At 39.4% G+C, this 13,773-nt stretch overlaps 2 protein-coding genes across 2 annotated transcripts; both read left to right on the top strand.

Annotated features, from left to right (window-relative positions):
* The first annotated feature begins 336 nt into the window (after positions 1 to 336).
* Positions 337 to 3,699, top strand: LOC115630402 (transmembrane 9 superfamily member 2). Its single transcript, XM_030526929.1, has 5 exons — positions 337 to 734; positions 1,260 to 1,454; positions 1,515 to 2,500; positions 2,562 to 2,721; positions 2,789 to 3,699. The coding sequence occupies exons 1-5, from the start codon at positions 582 to 584 to the stop codon at positions 3,290 to 3,292; spliced, it is 1,998 nt and encodes a 665-aa protein (XP_030382789.1). The 5' UTR covers positions 337 to 581; the 3' UTR covers positions 3,293 to 3,699.
* A 265-nt stretch (positions 3,700 to 3,964) lies between these two features.
* Positions 3,965 to 7,641, top strand: LOC115630645 (carcinine transporter). Its single transcript, XM_030527285.1, has 7 exons — positions 3,965 to 4,054; positions 4,120 to 4,344; positions 5,516 to 5,692; positions 5,863 to 6,121; positions 6,193 to 6,784; positions 6,840 to 7,238; positions 7,304 to 7,641. The coding sequence occupies exons 1-7, from the start codon at positions 3,965 to 3,967 to the stop codon at positions 7,581 to 7,583; spliced, it is 2,022 nt and encodes a 673-aa protein (XP_030383145.1). The 3' UTR covers positions 7,584 to 7,641.
* The last annotated feature ends 6,132 nt before the right edge of the window (positions 7,642 to 13,773 follow it).

Here is a 13,773-nt window from a genome sequence, read left to right as displayed (position 1 = left end):
GCTGCGTTGTTTATGCGCTTTGATGTTGCAGCCCTGTCGCCTTTACAAAACAGGCCGTTGCGTTTGAAATTGTTGCTCACGAACAGTAGACACATGGGACAATGTTAACTTTTATTTAAAATCGTAAAGTGCAACTAAAACCTGTCATTATATTCTTAAAACTGCCACCGAAATCGCTTCAACATCTATATCTATTGTGAAATATAAATGTAAAAATTCCTGTGCGGCGTTACCACATTCTTGAACTCAATGTTATCGCAGGTGTTACTTTGGGTATTTTACAGCACTCATCTGAGACAGTGTCGGCAGTGGTGACGTTTGTTTCAGTGTTGAGACAAAAAGTAGTGAAAATTAAGATAAAAATTGGGCAAACAAATTCGTAGAAAATCGCATTGTTATCAAAGACCGTTTAATAGCACATTTTCTCCACTCCCACACGTTAATGCCGTGTGTGTGTGTATGTGTGCACGCGCGCGTGTAACAGTAGCAGTTTCGTCAACTTGGCCTAATACATAAGTACATACATACATACGTCGTCAGCAAAACTTCAACATCAGTTGATTGTGGGTGCTAGGTTAGAGATGTTCCTGCATTTTGGACAGATACGATGGAGCCGTTCATTGGCTATTGTGCTGGTGGCTCTGCATGCGTTGGCCTTGTCCAGCGCATTCTATCTGCCTGGCTTGGCACCGGTTAACTTTTGTAAGAAGTCAGATGTGTCATCGACGTGCAAGGTATGTTTGTTACTGATTATCAATTAATTAGTAAATGTCACGCCGGAACTATTGATAAGGGCAATGGACAACTAGTATGGTCTTAGCTGCACCATGCAATAGTTTTATATATATATGTATGTATTTACATATGTATGTATGTGTGTTCCTAGCCTTACATCAAGCACTTAAAGTTCTTTCAAGATATTAGATATTGCGCGTATATGTACATTGTACATACGTGGTTCTAATTTAGAAGTTTATCCATGCAGCCAAACGAACTGCTAGCGTGACTGATCTGCTTTACATTTTTCATGCATTGTTATGTTCTTTATTATCTGACCAAATTCATCTATCAAGTACGCAGAATTTGAAGATAAGTGTACATGCATATACATATGTATATATGTATGTATGTATAATACATACGTTTGTTTAAATATGATTCGCTTTATGTACATACATATGTGTGTATGTATATTTATGCGCTTAAATGTGTATATTTCTTTTTTAAATATTTTTTATCGCGTTTTTTCTTGCATATAGTCAGAGGTTATTTTGTACGTCAACCGACTAAATACGGAAGAGTCTGTCATACCTTATGAGTATCACCATTTTGATTTCTGTCTGGGTAAAGAGGAAAACTCACCAGTGGAGAATTTGGGTCAAGTGGTGTTTGGCGAGCGGATACGACCTGGACCATATAAAATACAGTTTCTAGAGAATATTGAGTGCCGGGTGGTATGTAATGTCCAAAAATCAAAATAATTACAAATTTTAATGGAATCATGTGTTTTACAGGCCTGCAACAAAACATACATTGGCAATAATGCGGACAGCGATCGCAGAATGATGGTTCTAAAGAAAGGAATCAGCCTGAACTACCAGCATCATTGGATTGTGGATAACATGCCAGTTACGTGGTGTTATCAGCTGGAGAACGGCAAGCAGTATTGTAGTACCGGTTTTCCGATGGGCTGTTTAGTGCGAACCGATAGCGAGGGTTGCCCGATTAACTCTATTTACAATCAGCCGGGTCACTACTATCCATTTAACCATGTGGATTTGGAGATAACATACCATAGTGGTGCACGCGAAGAATGGGGTGTTGGCTTTCAGGGTAGCAGCGGTCGGATTATATCGGTGAAAGTCACACCGAAGTCAATTAACCACGTTGACCCCAAGAATCCGAATTGCGTTGGCACTGAGCCCCTGGCCATACGCGAAAGTTCACTGAAGGCAGGTGAAACCCTGAGAATTGTGTACACGTACAGCGTAAAGTTTATTCAGAATAATACCGTTAAGTGGTCTTCACGTTGGGATTACATATTGGAATCTATGCCGCACACAAACATTCAATGGTTCTCTATTTTGAACTCACTGGTCATAGTGCTCTTTTTAAGTGGCATGGTAGCGATGATAATGCTGCGAACCCTGCATAAGGATATTGCGCGCTATAATCAAATGGACAGCGGCGAGGATGCGCAGGAAGAATTTGGGTGGAAACTGGTGCACGGTGATGTGTTCCGACCGCCTCGGAAGGGTATGCTGTTGTCGGTGTTCCTGGGTTCTGGTGTGCAGGTTCTTGCCATGTCTATGATAACTTTAGCGTTTGCTTGTTTGGGTTTCTTGTCGCCTGCCAATCGTGGCGCTCTTATGACCTGCTCCATGGTTTTATTTGTGTCGCTTGGCACGCCTGCCGGTTATGTGTCGGCCCGTATTTACAAAAGTTTCGGCGGCATCAAGTGGAAGAGCAACGTCATACTCACTTCAATTGTGTGCCCTGGGTAAGTCAGTGAAGAGTCAGTGACTTCAAAACATATTTTCAACGATATATCTTCTCCACAGAATTGTTTTCTCGTTGTTCTTTGTAATGAATCTGGTGCTTTGGGGAGAAAACAGCTCTGGAGCTGTCCCCTTTAGCACGTTGATTGCTCTCTTGGCTTTATGGTTTGGCGTTTCAGTACCGCTAACTTTTGTAGGCGCCTATTTTGGATTCCGCAAGCGAGTGAGTAACATAGCGTATTTACTTTGTTGCATTTTGAAACGTTTCTACTTTTTTATACGAATTTCAGGCTCTGGAGCATCCAGTGCGCACAAATCAAATACCACGCCAGATACCCGATCAGTCGATCTATACACAACCGATACCTGGCATTGTTATGGGAGGTGTGTTGCCCTTTGGCTGCATCTTTATACAACTCTTCTTTATACTGAGCTCTCTCTGGTCGAATCAAATGTACTACATGTTTGGATTCCTATTCCTCGTCTTTCTCATACTCGTCATCACGTGTTCGGAGACCACTATATTGCTCTGCTATTTCCATCTATGTGCCGAGGACTATCACTGGTGGTGGCGATCTTTCCTGACATCTGGCTTTACCGCCGTCTACCTATTTATCTATTGTTGTCATTACTTTGTCACAAAGCTCTCCATTAAGGATAGCGCGTCGACCTTCCTGTACTTTGGTTATACAGCAATTATGGTATTCCTTTTCTTCTTACTAACGGGCACAATCGGATTCTTTGCGTGTTTCTGGTTCATACGCAAAATATACAGCGTGGTTAAGGTGGACTAAGAGAGAGAGCGGCGCGAATTGTGTGTGTTTTGTATGTGTTGCCACAATTTACACTTAAGCATAATGTGTGTGATTTCTGCGTTGTGCGTGCGCCTGGTTCGCTCCTGCACAGCCGGTTTTCTGTTTAATGAACTAATTGATATACTATATATGTTGTAGTACGATGCGCGCAATAATCTTTAAGTATAAAAGAGATGAGAAAGTAACAATTTGTATAGTTCTTTTTTCAACGATGAAACGTTGCAAAATAAAAAAGAAATGGTTAATTTTAAGCAAAATTGCAACCAATTGATGATTCCAAAACCCTGTATTCTGCCCCCATACTTTAAACCATTGAGAAAGTACTATAGTTTGATTCTGTGTACTTTAATTTGAACATAATTAAATCAAATATGTAATATTTAAAACTTAGTCTAAACAACTTCAATATAATTTGAATTAAAATATATTTTGAACGGTTTTTTACTGGCGCCCTCTTGCGCTGTATTGGATCCATCGATTGTTATTGCAACCCCTTAAGTCAGCCAACAAACTGACAAGCTTGCAAACTGACAGCGACTAACATTTCTTAGGCTTCGCAACGCATGAACGGTGCAGTATTTTATAAACATTTGCAGAGAAAGAGTTAAATATCGAAAAAAAAGGTCGTAGAGTAAGAGCAACTACCCACTGATGACGGAAATTCTGGACAGCGATGATGAGTACGACGAGTTATCGGAGCTACGACAACGCAATAAGCCTGTACAGCAACAGTCTCAAGATGTGAGTGATCATTTAATGGAAATATCTCATCCTATTGGTATAACAACCATGGTTCTCGCACGCAGGAGGCCTTTGATCTGGACGATCTGCTACCCACAATTGGAGAATTTGGAAAGTATCAGAAACTGCTTGTATTTGGCATCTGTCTTCCTGCCTGTATACCTTGCGGGTTCTGTGCCTTTAATCAGATTTTCATGGCCGATGTACCGATAGACTATTGGTGTCGAGTGCCGGAGTTGTCCGCCATGGACATAGAGGAGCGCAAACATTTGTCCATACCGTTGGAAATGGTGAGTTTTCATTATAGTATGTGAATAATAAATGGTCATGTGTGTAAGCACATATGTGTGTCTGTTGGTATAAGCTGCAGCAGCAGCCATATGAATGCTGAGCAGCTACGGGAAAAGGGGGCCGATAAACGTTCTTGATTGTGCGTTGGTTGTGTGACCACAAATGTCAATAAAGTTTAGGTACGGCGGGTGTTCAATACATTCCTCACAAAGTATGTACATACTTATTCATATATGTATATGTATATTAGTATATAAATTTGTGTAGACAGCTGTTAGTCGTATTGTTGCACGTGCAACAACAAAAAGTAGTTAGATAACGTTATCTTAAGTATTATAGTGGTCGTAACTTATGTCTGTTGGCCAACTCTTCTGAAGCTGATTTCTACTCAGCGCAAGGCGGTCCCAGAAGTAAGATGTCTTTACTGTATTATTTATACTCGTAGCATCTGCAACAAGTATTAAAAATCGACTCCTAGTAATGAAAAAGTTCCTAGTACTTTGTACATGGATGAATTAGAAGATTTGAAAGGGACTTATCCATAGCCTTACCAGTTCGTTCAATTGTACTATATATTTCAGTGACCCGTCCACTATATAAGGTTGACACTATAAAGGGCAGAGCGTTTTAATTTGGAGATCAGGGGGTTTTAGTGATAATAGTGATAGTTTAATATTTACTGTAAGAGCCAATAGCTTTTAGGAATCTTTGACTCTAAAAATATATTGTGCACAGCTTAGTGGTACAGTGGTCCGGTAAACGAAGAGCAGTATTTTTCATGTCGTTTTTATTTTTTCCAAACTTCTAAAGTTTCGAGTCTAAACCTTCAGCAACTTACTGCAAAAGTTAGACTTCCAATCCAAAAAAACAAGAAACGATTAAATAAAAACAAAAAAGGGCTGAATATGGAGACTGCGTGGATTTCTTTTTTTTTGGATTATTACCCATTGGTAGTGCCAAGTCCTTTCAATAACCATGGCCCTTTTACCGTTTAGTTTATTGTACGTTCTGGTATTTGTGGAATTTTGTTAGGTTGAATCTGAATAAGGCATAGGTCCACCTAGATAAAGGATAAGACTGAACTTCCAATGTAACAATGACGTAATAAAATAATCTATACAAAGCATACAATAATTTAAAATATAACCAAATGCCTATATACATTCACAGGATCATGATACACTTGTCTACAGCAAATGCTACACCTACGGCGTTAATTGGACCGATATACTGGATGATGTGACCAATATGAGCGCCCTTGAACCAAATAAGAGCTGGCCCGTTGTGAAGTGTAGTCAGGGCTGGGAGTATAATACTAGCGACGTCTGGTCGTCAATTGTGATTGATGTGCGCTAAGAGACCAATACATTGACCCATCACCATCAGCGTCCCACATCGAGGTGCATTTAGAGCAGCTTGTCCCAACTCATTGTGAACTCATAGAATCATGCCTGGCTTAAACACACACATACATTACAAGTATAATTGGATCAATCCAACATTTATGCCTATCACAGTTTGATTTAGTATGCGACCAGGACATTTATCCCACCATTGGACTGGCGGCTCTCAATACAGGTGGACCGGTGGGTGTGTATCTCTTTGGAATGCTAAATGATCGGGCCGGCCGACGACTATCGTACTTCACCTGTCTGGCGACATTGCTTTTGGGCAGCTTGATTACATCGCTGAGCACAGATTTCTGGATGTGGGCCGGGAGTCGCGTTATAGTGGGCCTTACTATACCAGCCGTTTACCAAATACCGTTTATTATATGTAAGTAAGCAATTGTATGAATTATCGATTTGGTAGCCTGTTATAATGTTGACTTCTGTTTTATGTTGCAGCACTCGAGCTGGTAGGTGAGAATTATCGTTCCTTTGTCACGGTTATGACTTGCACCTTTTACACGTCTGGGATAATGCTGCTCTCAGTAGTCACCTATCTGGAGCGAGACTGGGTGCGTCTTTCCTACTACACATCCTTGCCGTTTTGGGCATACTTTTTGTACATGTTCGTCATGCCGGAGTCGCCGCGTTGGCTGCTCATGCGTGGCCGTTTAGAGGAAGCTTTGAAGATACTCGAGCGAATGGCGCGCGTGAATGGTCGGCAATTTCCTGAGGCTGTGCATAGCAAGTTGGAGGCGCAGATAATACGGGACAAGCTCAAAAAACAGAAAAAGAAGGTCGTAAATGTGGGTCTGATGGATTTGTGTCGTACACCCAACATGCGGCTAAAGACTATATTGATAACACTAAGCTGGTTCGCAAACGAGACGGTCTATCTCGGCCTCAGTTACTACGGACCCTCCTTAGGCAGCAACCAGTATCTGAGCTTCTTTCTGTCCGCAGTCGTAGAGCTGCCTAGCTATTTGTGTTGTTGGTATTTTATGGATACCTGGGGCAGAAGATGGCCTTTGAGCTTGTCCATGATATTGGGGTATGTTTTACACTAAAAGCTTATTCAATCAAATGTAACATTCCTTGAATTTCAGAGGCGTTTTCTGCGTTATCACCGTTATGCTGCCGGATGAGGCCGTCGATGAAACTCTGGTACTATATCTGGTTTCCAAGGCGCTGCTGTCGGCCTCCTTTCTCATCATTTATCCGTTCGCGGGAGAGTTGTATCCAACGCAAGTGCGTGGTATTGGGATTGGGGCGTCCAGTTATATTGGTGGTCTTGGTCTGATTGCCATACCCTTTGTAACGTATTTGGGCAAGGAGAACCTGAAGCTTCCTCTGGTCATCATGGGATTTGTTTCGATGCTCGGCGGTTTGACAGGGTTGCGATTGCCAGAGACCCTGCATCATCGCCTTCCGCAAACAATCGAGGAAGGCGAGGAATTTGGCAAGAATTGGACGTTCAAGGACTGCCTGCACTGCCGGCCAGAGCCGTGAGTAGTTGGTTATACAAGCTAGTGGTGGTCAGGGCCTAACAACATAGCTTTTATCTCCCTAGCGATGTTGCTTCGCCGCCCACCTCATATGAGAACCTCGATGTGTTGGCCTCATCGTCTAACAATGCCTCCGAAGTTGAGCTCGAGCTGCAAACCACCGGACGGCGCACGCGTCAACAACAGCTCATCAATGAACGCACACCGCTGGATACAAACGCGAGTGACAGCGTCACTGGGCGACCAATTCATCGTCCCTCCATGAAGCGCTTGGTGCGTCAAATGAGTGTAATGGACACCCAACGCTCCCACGATGGCACCATGCAATTGACGCACTGGATTTAAGACGACAGTTATTGTCCGTCCTTACGAGTAATTGTCTAGTATACATACATACATACATACATACATACATACATACATACATAAATATGTAGTTGACATTTTTTAAACATATCCGGCAACAATAAATAGCTATAGCATATAGCATTCATAATAAGATATAACTATTTCAAAGCTATTTTTGATTTATTTATTTATGCAAGCAATTATGCGGTCTTGTCAAACAAACAAACTTGTTTTTTGCTTTTGTTTTTTTTTATTAAATTGAAAATTGCTACCAGCTGCGAACCTCGTAAGTATTTTCAAAGCGTTTTATGTACGTGTAGAAGTAATATTTAAAAAATGTTATAAATATTTGATAATTTTTAATGACAGTGTCTATGTATGTTGGCTTACAAAAAATTGTGGAGATAATGCTAGAAAACCTAGATGATGTTGCAGATTTGTTTATTAGAACCTGAAGTAATTAAGATAGATAATTGGGATGATTTTTCTGGTGCTGAAGACAATCCACTGCGAATTATGCTTAATTGATCCTGTGACGGCCGTGTTGAGCTTGGCTAAGTACATTTAACAGCTTCAAAGAACAATATGGAGCAGAGTTTATTCTGCAGCTTCAGGAACCCTCTTCCTTCTGCACTGATAGAAACTTTTTTAGAAACCTTTTGCCATCAGAAAAAATAGATAACTTCCAAAGAACTAAGGATTGGATTGCTGCCTAAGACGGAGCAAAAAAGGTACGTCTGTATCTTCGGGACTATAATAAATGGTCTAATTAAGCGGTTCTGCGATTACTCTGATAGCAGACACATAGCCGATGTTGTTCTAATGAGAACTCTACGAAGGTTATGAAGATCACCAAAAGCGATTATTTTTCCATCTGAGCTCTTTAGCTCATATTTTTCTAAGGTGGAAATGTGATATTTGCAATATCACCCGAACGTAAATTGATGTTAAATTGTTTCTGCTTAGAATATGCAATTTGAAATAAGGAAAGACGAGGGAATTAATCATTGCTTTAGGATTACAATTTTGGAGTCAAAGTCTTAATTTGCTCCTATTTTTAATACAATTGTTGTCTTTGAAGGCCTACGTTGCTCTGGTTATATGTACATATATTTTTATATGTATTACATTTTGTGATTTAGGATTAATTCTAACTTACAGATGTTAAATAATAGTAGAATTAATTTTTTTAATGAAACATTTTTTCCTGGAAGAGTTTTCGCTTTCGGATAATTTGGAATGGCTACCCATCCAAATAAATACTACGAGTGCAAGATGGGACAATGGGAGCTCAGTCAGACAAATGTAAACAGATTGCTGCAGCTGCAAATAGTATAAGGCTTAGATGCTATTGTTGGCTCTGTATTGACTCACAAGGAAGTGTTTGGTGAGCCTAATGTTTATGAGTATCCCTCAATTACAAGCCCGAAACGCACACAATGCTTCATTAATATTCGCATAATTGGTCGCTTTTTGCGCTAACAAATAGCGAGCAATGCAGTGCGAACAGAATCCAAACGTTTAATAATAAAAAAAAGCAAAACCAAATGAAACAACAATAAAAATCCGTTTGAAATGGCAACACAAAGCAACGACTGCTTGCAATAAATTTCAAATTCAATTTTTACTTGAACTTTGCTGTGCGATCTGTGCGCCAATTGAAATGATGTCTATGTTAGCAGCAGGAAGCCCGCCAAGCGGTCCAGCCAGTCAGCCGGCTAGCCGACCAGTCCACCAGTCCAGCAGTTGGCGATTATCGCGTATCGCACTCTTCGTTCAATGTGAACGCGATCGATTGTGATCGCAACAGCCGTAAGTCACCTGCGATTTAGCCAGTTAGTCATCAGCCGCTTAGCTGGCGGCGATTGCGTGCAACATCATCGCCGTTGCATTCATTGCCACAGTGCCACAGTGTCTGACCTCGAGCGGCTCCTTAAATGGCCGGCTACAAGACGCCGCAGAGTGCCGTCGCTGACTTAGTTGTAGTACCGATCACATTGGGTTACCAAGTACATAAATAAAATGCCTTGACATGCTCAAGTGTCAGCCGAACTGGTGGCCGCAAAGTGGATTGCCGTTTGGCTACTGGCTTTGACTAATTAGCGTACTTTAACTGGTCCTCATCTTGACATTTGGAGGCAAGTATTTTGCGCATTTTGTTACGTCTATTGATGAAACGCAACCGTGTCTACCAGCACTATATCTCAGTTTGTCTCGCTCGGTCTCTGCGCATGCGCATGCGCATCGTCACATTCCTCTATGCTTGTTTAATTGACGGCAGTGCAGCCGTTTGACTTTTACTGCATCTTCACCTGGTCTGCGATGGCTTGGAGTTGCATGAGAAATGGAAATTAAGCGATCGCTGGTGGGGGGACGGTGGAGGGACGCTCACAGCGTGTCCAATCACGCCTGTGAATTATTTAAAATGTTTCTTTTTCTTAATCTTATAGCTATACTATGTATTGTTGTTGCAGACAAGCCTTCATATTTTATGGCAAGACAAATTTGAAGCCATAGAAATGTATGTAAGCATGAGTAAAACGTTGCTTACATCTTCAGGGCCCTTCGAAGTCTAAAATATTGTTGCATGGTTGAAAAAATCAAGAGAACCGCAGGGAGAATTGCATGAGTACTCCAATGTGATAAAATATCTAATTGGTTTGTTTTTGATTCGATTAAAAATTACTAAAATGAAAAGAGCACACGGAAGACAAATTTAAAGCCATGGAAATATATTTATGAGTAAATAGTTGCTGCAGGGCCCTTCCAATTCTAATATTTTGTTGCTTGGAAAACCGCATGGGGAATTGCAATTGGGTTGGTTTTGATTCGATAAAAAATTAGTAATCAAAGATCATACGAAAGTGTGATGTCTTTGCTATGATCTTGATTATTTGAATTTTTCATGCAGAATGTGCAAAAAGTATTTATTTTTCCAACTGATCAGTACGAATAGTTTTAAATCATTTTGTTGATTTTATTGATCGCTTAATCATTCATTAAGATTCTTTTTCAGCATAACCTTATAAAGATGAAAAAAGATTACAAAGATGTAAGTAGATTAGATTGAGAACGAAAAAGTTGTCCTAACGAACGAAATTACTCCCTGGGATCGTGATTCCATATTTTATCCTCAGATTCTATAATTGTGTATTTATTTTAATTTTTTTCAAATTGTTTACTTAATGTTGCCTAATTTTTGGTAAATTATAATTTGCATTTAATTGACCCTATCTGAAATCAAAGCTGTGGAAAATATTTATTTATTAAAATATAAGCTTCTGAACGATGCTAAAACATTGCATTGCTTGTGGTAGAGCATCATGCATATCTATAGGCTTTAGTTGAAACATCTGCCTAAGAGAAGTCATGCCGGAAAATACAAAATTGTAATTTTTTAAGGTCTTGACAGATACCTAATGCTACAAAGCCCCGATATATCCACCATACTTGTATAGATATAAAGCAACACACTGAAGATTCTTTTAAAACCAATTTTAATTTGAAAAGATATCATGGAACATTTTATTTTCGGTTTCGTCGTTAAGCGCCTCAATAATTGGTTTAAGAACAAGTAAATGATCTTAGAATTCGTGCATCTTTAAAGTTTTAATAAAACAAATATTAAATTCGGGCTTACTGGACTGAACAAATATCATATTGACCGAATCATCATAAGTACAAAGAATAAACAAACAGCCAATATAGACAACCCCTTCTCTTTGCTATTTTACGGACTGGCAAATTATTTTGTTGCACGCCACACACAAGACAGAAAAAACAAAACAAAGCTACCAACATTAATTTAATATAATTTTTTAAAACTGATATACAGGGTGTCTTCTAGAATTACACCTAATTCTGTTTTTACACGGTTTTTTTTACACGATTAAAAATTGAATATATATTTCTTTTGAGATAAGGAACCAATCACCTATTTTTGCATATGATCAATGTCTTTTTTTACACGGTTGTTTCTGGAACCAATCTACCGTGTAAAAAAAGAATGGTGCATTTATTTATAAGGAAAAGCTAACAAAATGTATGGCACGGCAAATAATTATGCAAAAAATGAAAATTGGTTCATCTTCTGGGCTTAAATTTGCATGTATTTGTATTGTATTTAAAATGTACTGCTCCCAAGAAACACCCGCTATACACAAGTATTTGAACATATAACGAAATTACAATATTTTGGCAGATCGAAATGTATGCGCCTCATAGATACTCGAACATTATGTTGAGGCTCGGGCACGACTTGTGTTGGACTGTCGTTGTCGCTGTTGTTATTGTTGTTGTTGGCGTTGGAGTTGGTGCTGATGATGATGAGCGTGGCAAAGTTAATTTGAACTCCACTCCTACTTGTTCTGACAGCGGAAACAACAACACCAACGACACGAACTTTTGGATCGGCCACCGCAGGCTCAACCACCAACAGAATGATTGGCACATTAGCGCAAATTGTTAGTACATCTTATTTAAGCCGTTTAATTAATTCCCGCGTTCTGCCATGACTTCTACGTTATGCAACAGCGGCAACAAAAAGTATCCGCGCTCGACACGAAGACGGGCTTGCCATCAGGTCCAGGCGGACAGATAGGCAGGCAGGCAGGCGCACATGCCACCAAGACTGAGGGCTAGCCGCTTAGATAGGCAGCTAACTGCATACTTACTTATATACACGTATATAGGTAGTACGGGAAGAAGTCGATTAGGTGGCTTCAATATTATACTCTTCACAATAATTGAAAGGGTATGTTGTATTTGGCATGTGAACTTCTGATGTACGAGTATATATGGAAGCCTTGATGTTTCCATGTTAGAGGTTAAAAGGAAATCGGCAGATATTTCCACATGGTAAGTCCTTTTGTCGGTCTGTTTTAATACCTAAATGTTTCCATTGTATTCGAACTGAAATTTAGGCTTCTGTACATCTGTAGAATCAATTTTCTTTTTACATGTATTGATGAAATTTTGTATTTATTTATTTTTGTACGTTATTAATATATCAACAAATAATGCTGTCAACACAGTTTACTAATATTAGGTTATAATTTAAACTTTAAAAAATAAGAAAGCCTCAATAGTAACTATGCAATAATGTCTACTAATGCCTCCGAAACGTTGGGGGAGTTTTATTTGCCATATGGCCAGCTATGCCCCGACTCACAGCCATATGTTGTCAGAGACATATAGTTCAGAGGATTTTAGAGAAGTTCAACAATTTGTTTCTCATGGTATAGAAATTTATAAGAACTTTTTAAACTAGTAGTCAAGAAAACATAAAGCTGCCAATCAAGGTGTCATTAAATTAAAATTCATGTATATATTTTTCCAAATAATGTGGGTGGGTGGCGAAGGGACTGAGAAGATCCCACTCTATTAATTTCCCTAACAGACATCTCTCGTGTTTTATTTTTAATAACCCCATCATTTGTTTTAAGTTGATTGTAATTTTTTTTGTAAACACATAGATGTACGTTTTTGTAATATTTATAATAATAGAAAAATAAATTATAGAAAAGAATAAAATATTATAAACACCTCTGAAAATGTGCGTTTATTTCAGTTGACATTGGAATCTATATCTTTATTATGAAAACAAATTATAGAAACGAATAAAATATCATACGCAACTCCTGAAAATGCTCATTTATTTCAGTTGACATTGGAATCTTAATCTTTAATTAAGATAAGTTATTTCAAGAGGATTATACCTTTTGGGTTCTTCCAAGAGGTATGCACAGTCACAGATTTAAACATTTTGCAACACTTTATGTAAACGATAGTGAAGGAGAATTAAGTTCAGTGCAGTCTAACATAGTTAGCTTTGTGTCTCATTTGTCTAGCTGTGGCGATTTGCTTATTGCGATTCCTACTGTACATAGTCGGCATACCTCTATGCGGGTTTTAGTCTGCATCTTCACGAAGCGACGTCGATATTCGAAGACGTGCACAGGCTTAGTATAAAGGTGCAGTCGAGCTGAGCTCTGCGAGTAAGCCAGCTTGTACGAGTAGCTGCTACCTTCGGTTTGACAAACACTTTGCCCGTTGCCCGTTGCATGTTGTGCCATTCGATTGTTGACCAAGGTGTATTTTGCCTGCTTAGAAAATTACATGCCGCTATCAATTGATACAAATCTATGCAATTTAGAATATAGAGACGTAAACGTGCAGCATTGAGCCA

The sequence above is a fragment of the Scaptodrosophila lebanonensis genome, unplaced genomic scaffold (genome assembly GCF_003285725.1).
Source record: "Scaptodrosophila lebanonensis strain 11010-0011.00,11010-0021.00 unplaced genomic scaffold, SlebRS2 tig00001410-arrow-pilon, whole genome shotgun sequence".
In the NCBI taxonomy this organism is placed as follows: domain Eukaryota; kingdom Metazoa; phylum Arthropoda; class Insecta; order Diptera; family Drosophilidae; genus Scaptodrosophila; species Scaptodrosophila lebanonensis.
Note: the sequence above shows the minus strand (reverse complement) of the source record. Positions and strands in the feature narration are given on the sequence as shown.

Coding starts and splice junctions, on each gene's coding strand:
- LOC115630402 (XM_030526929.1), top strand. CDS start 582: ATGTTCCTGCATTTTGGACAGATACGATGGAGCCGTTCATTGGCTATT. Junction 2,501..2,561: donor ACTTCAATTGTGTGCCCTGG/GTAAGTCAGTGA, acceptor TCTTCTCCACAG/AATTGTTTTCTCGTTGTTCT. Junction 2,722..2,788: donor ATTTTGGATTCCGCAAGCGA/GTGAGTAACATA, acceptor TACGAATTTCAG/GCTCTGGAGCATCCAGTGCG.
- LOC115630645 (XM_030527285.1), top strand. CDS start 3,965: ATGACGGAAATTCTGGACAGCGATGATGAGTACGACGAGTTATCGGAG. Junction 4,345..5,515: donor TGTCCATACCGTTGGAAATG/GTGAGTTTTCAT, acceptor ATACATTCACAG/GATCATGATACACTTGTCTA. Junction 6,785..6,839: donor AGCTTGTCCATGATATTGGG/GTATGTTTTACA, acceptor CTTGAATTTCAG/AGGCGTTTTCTGCGTTATCA.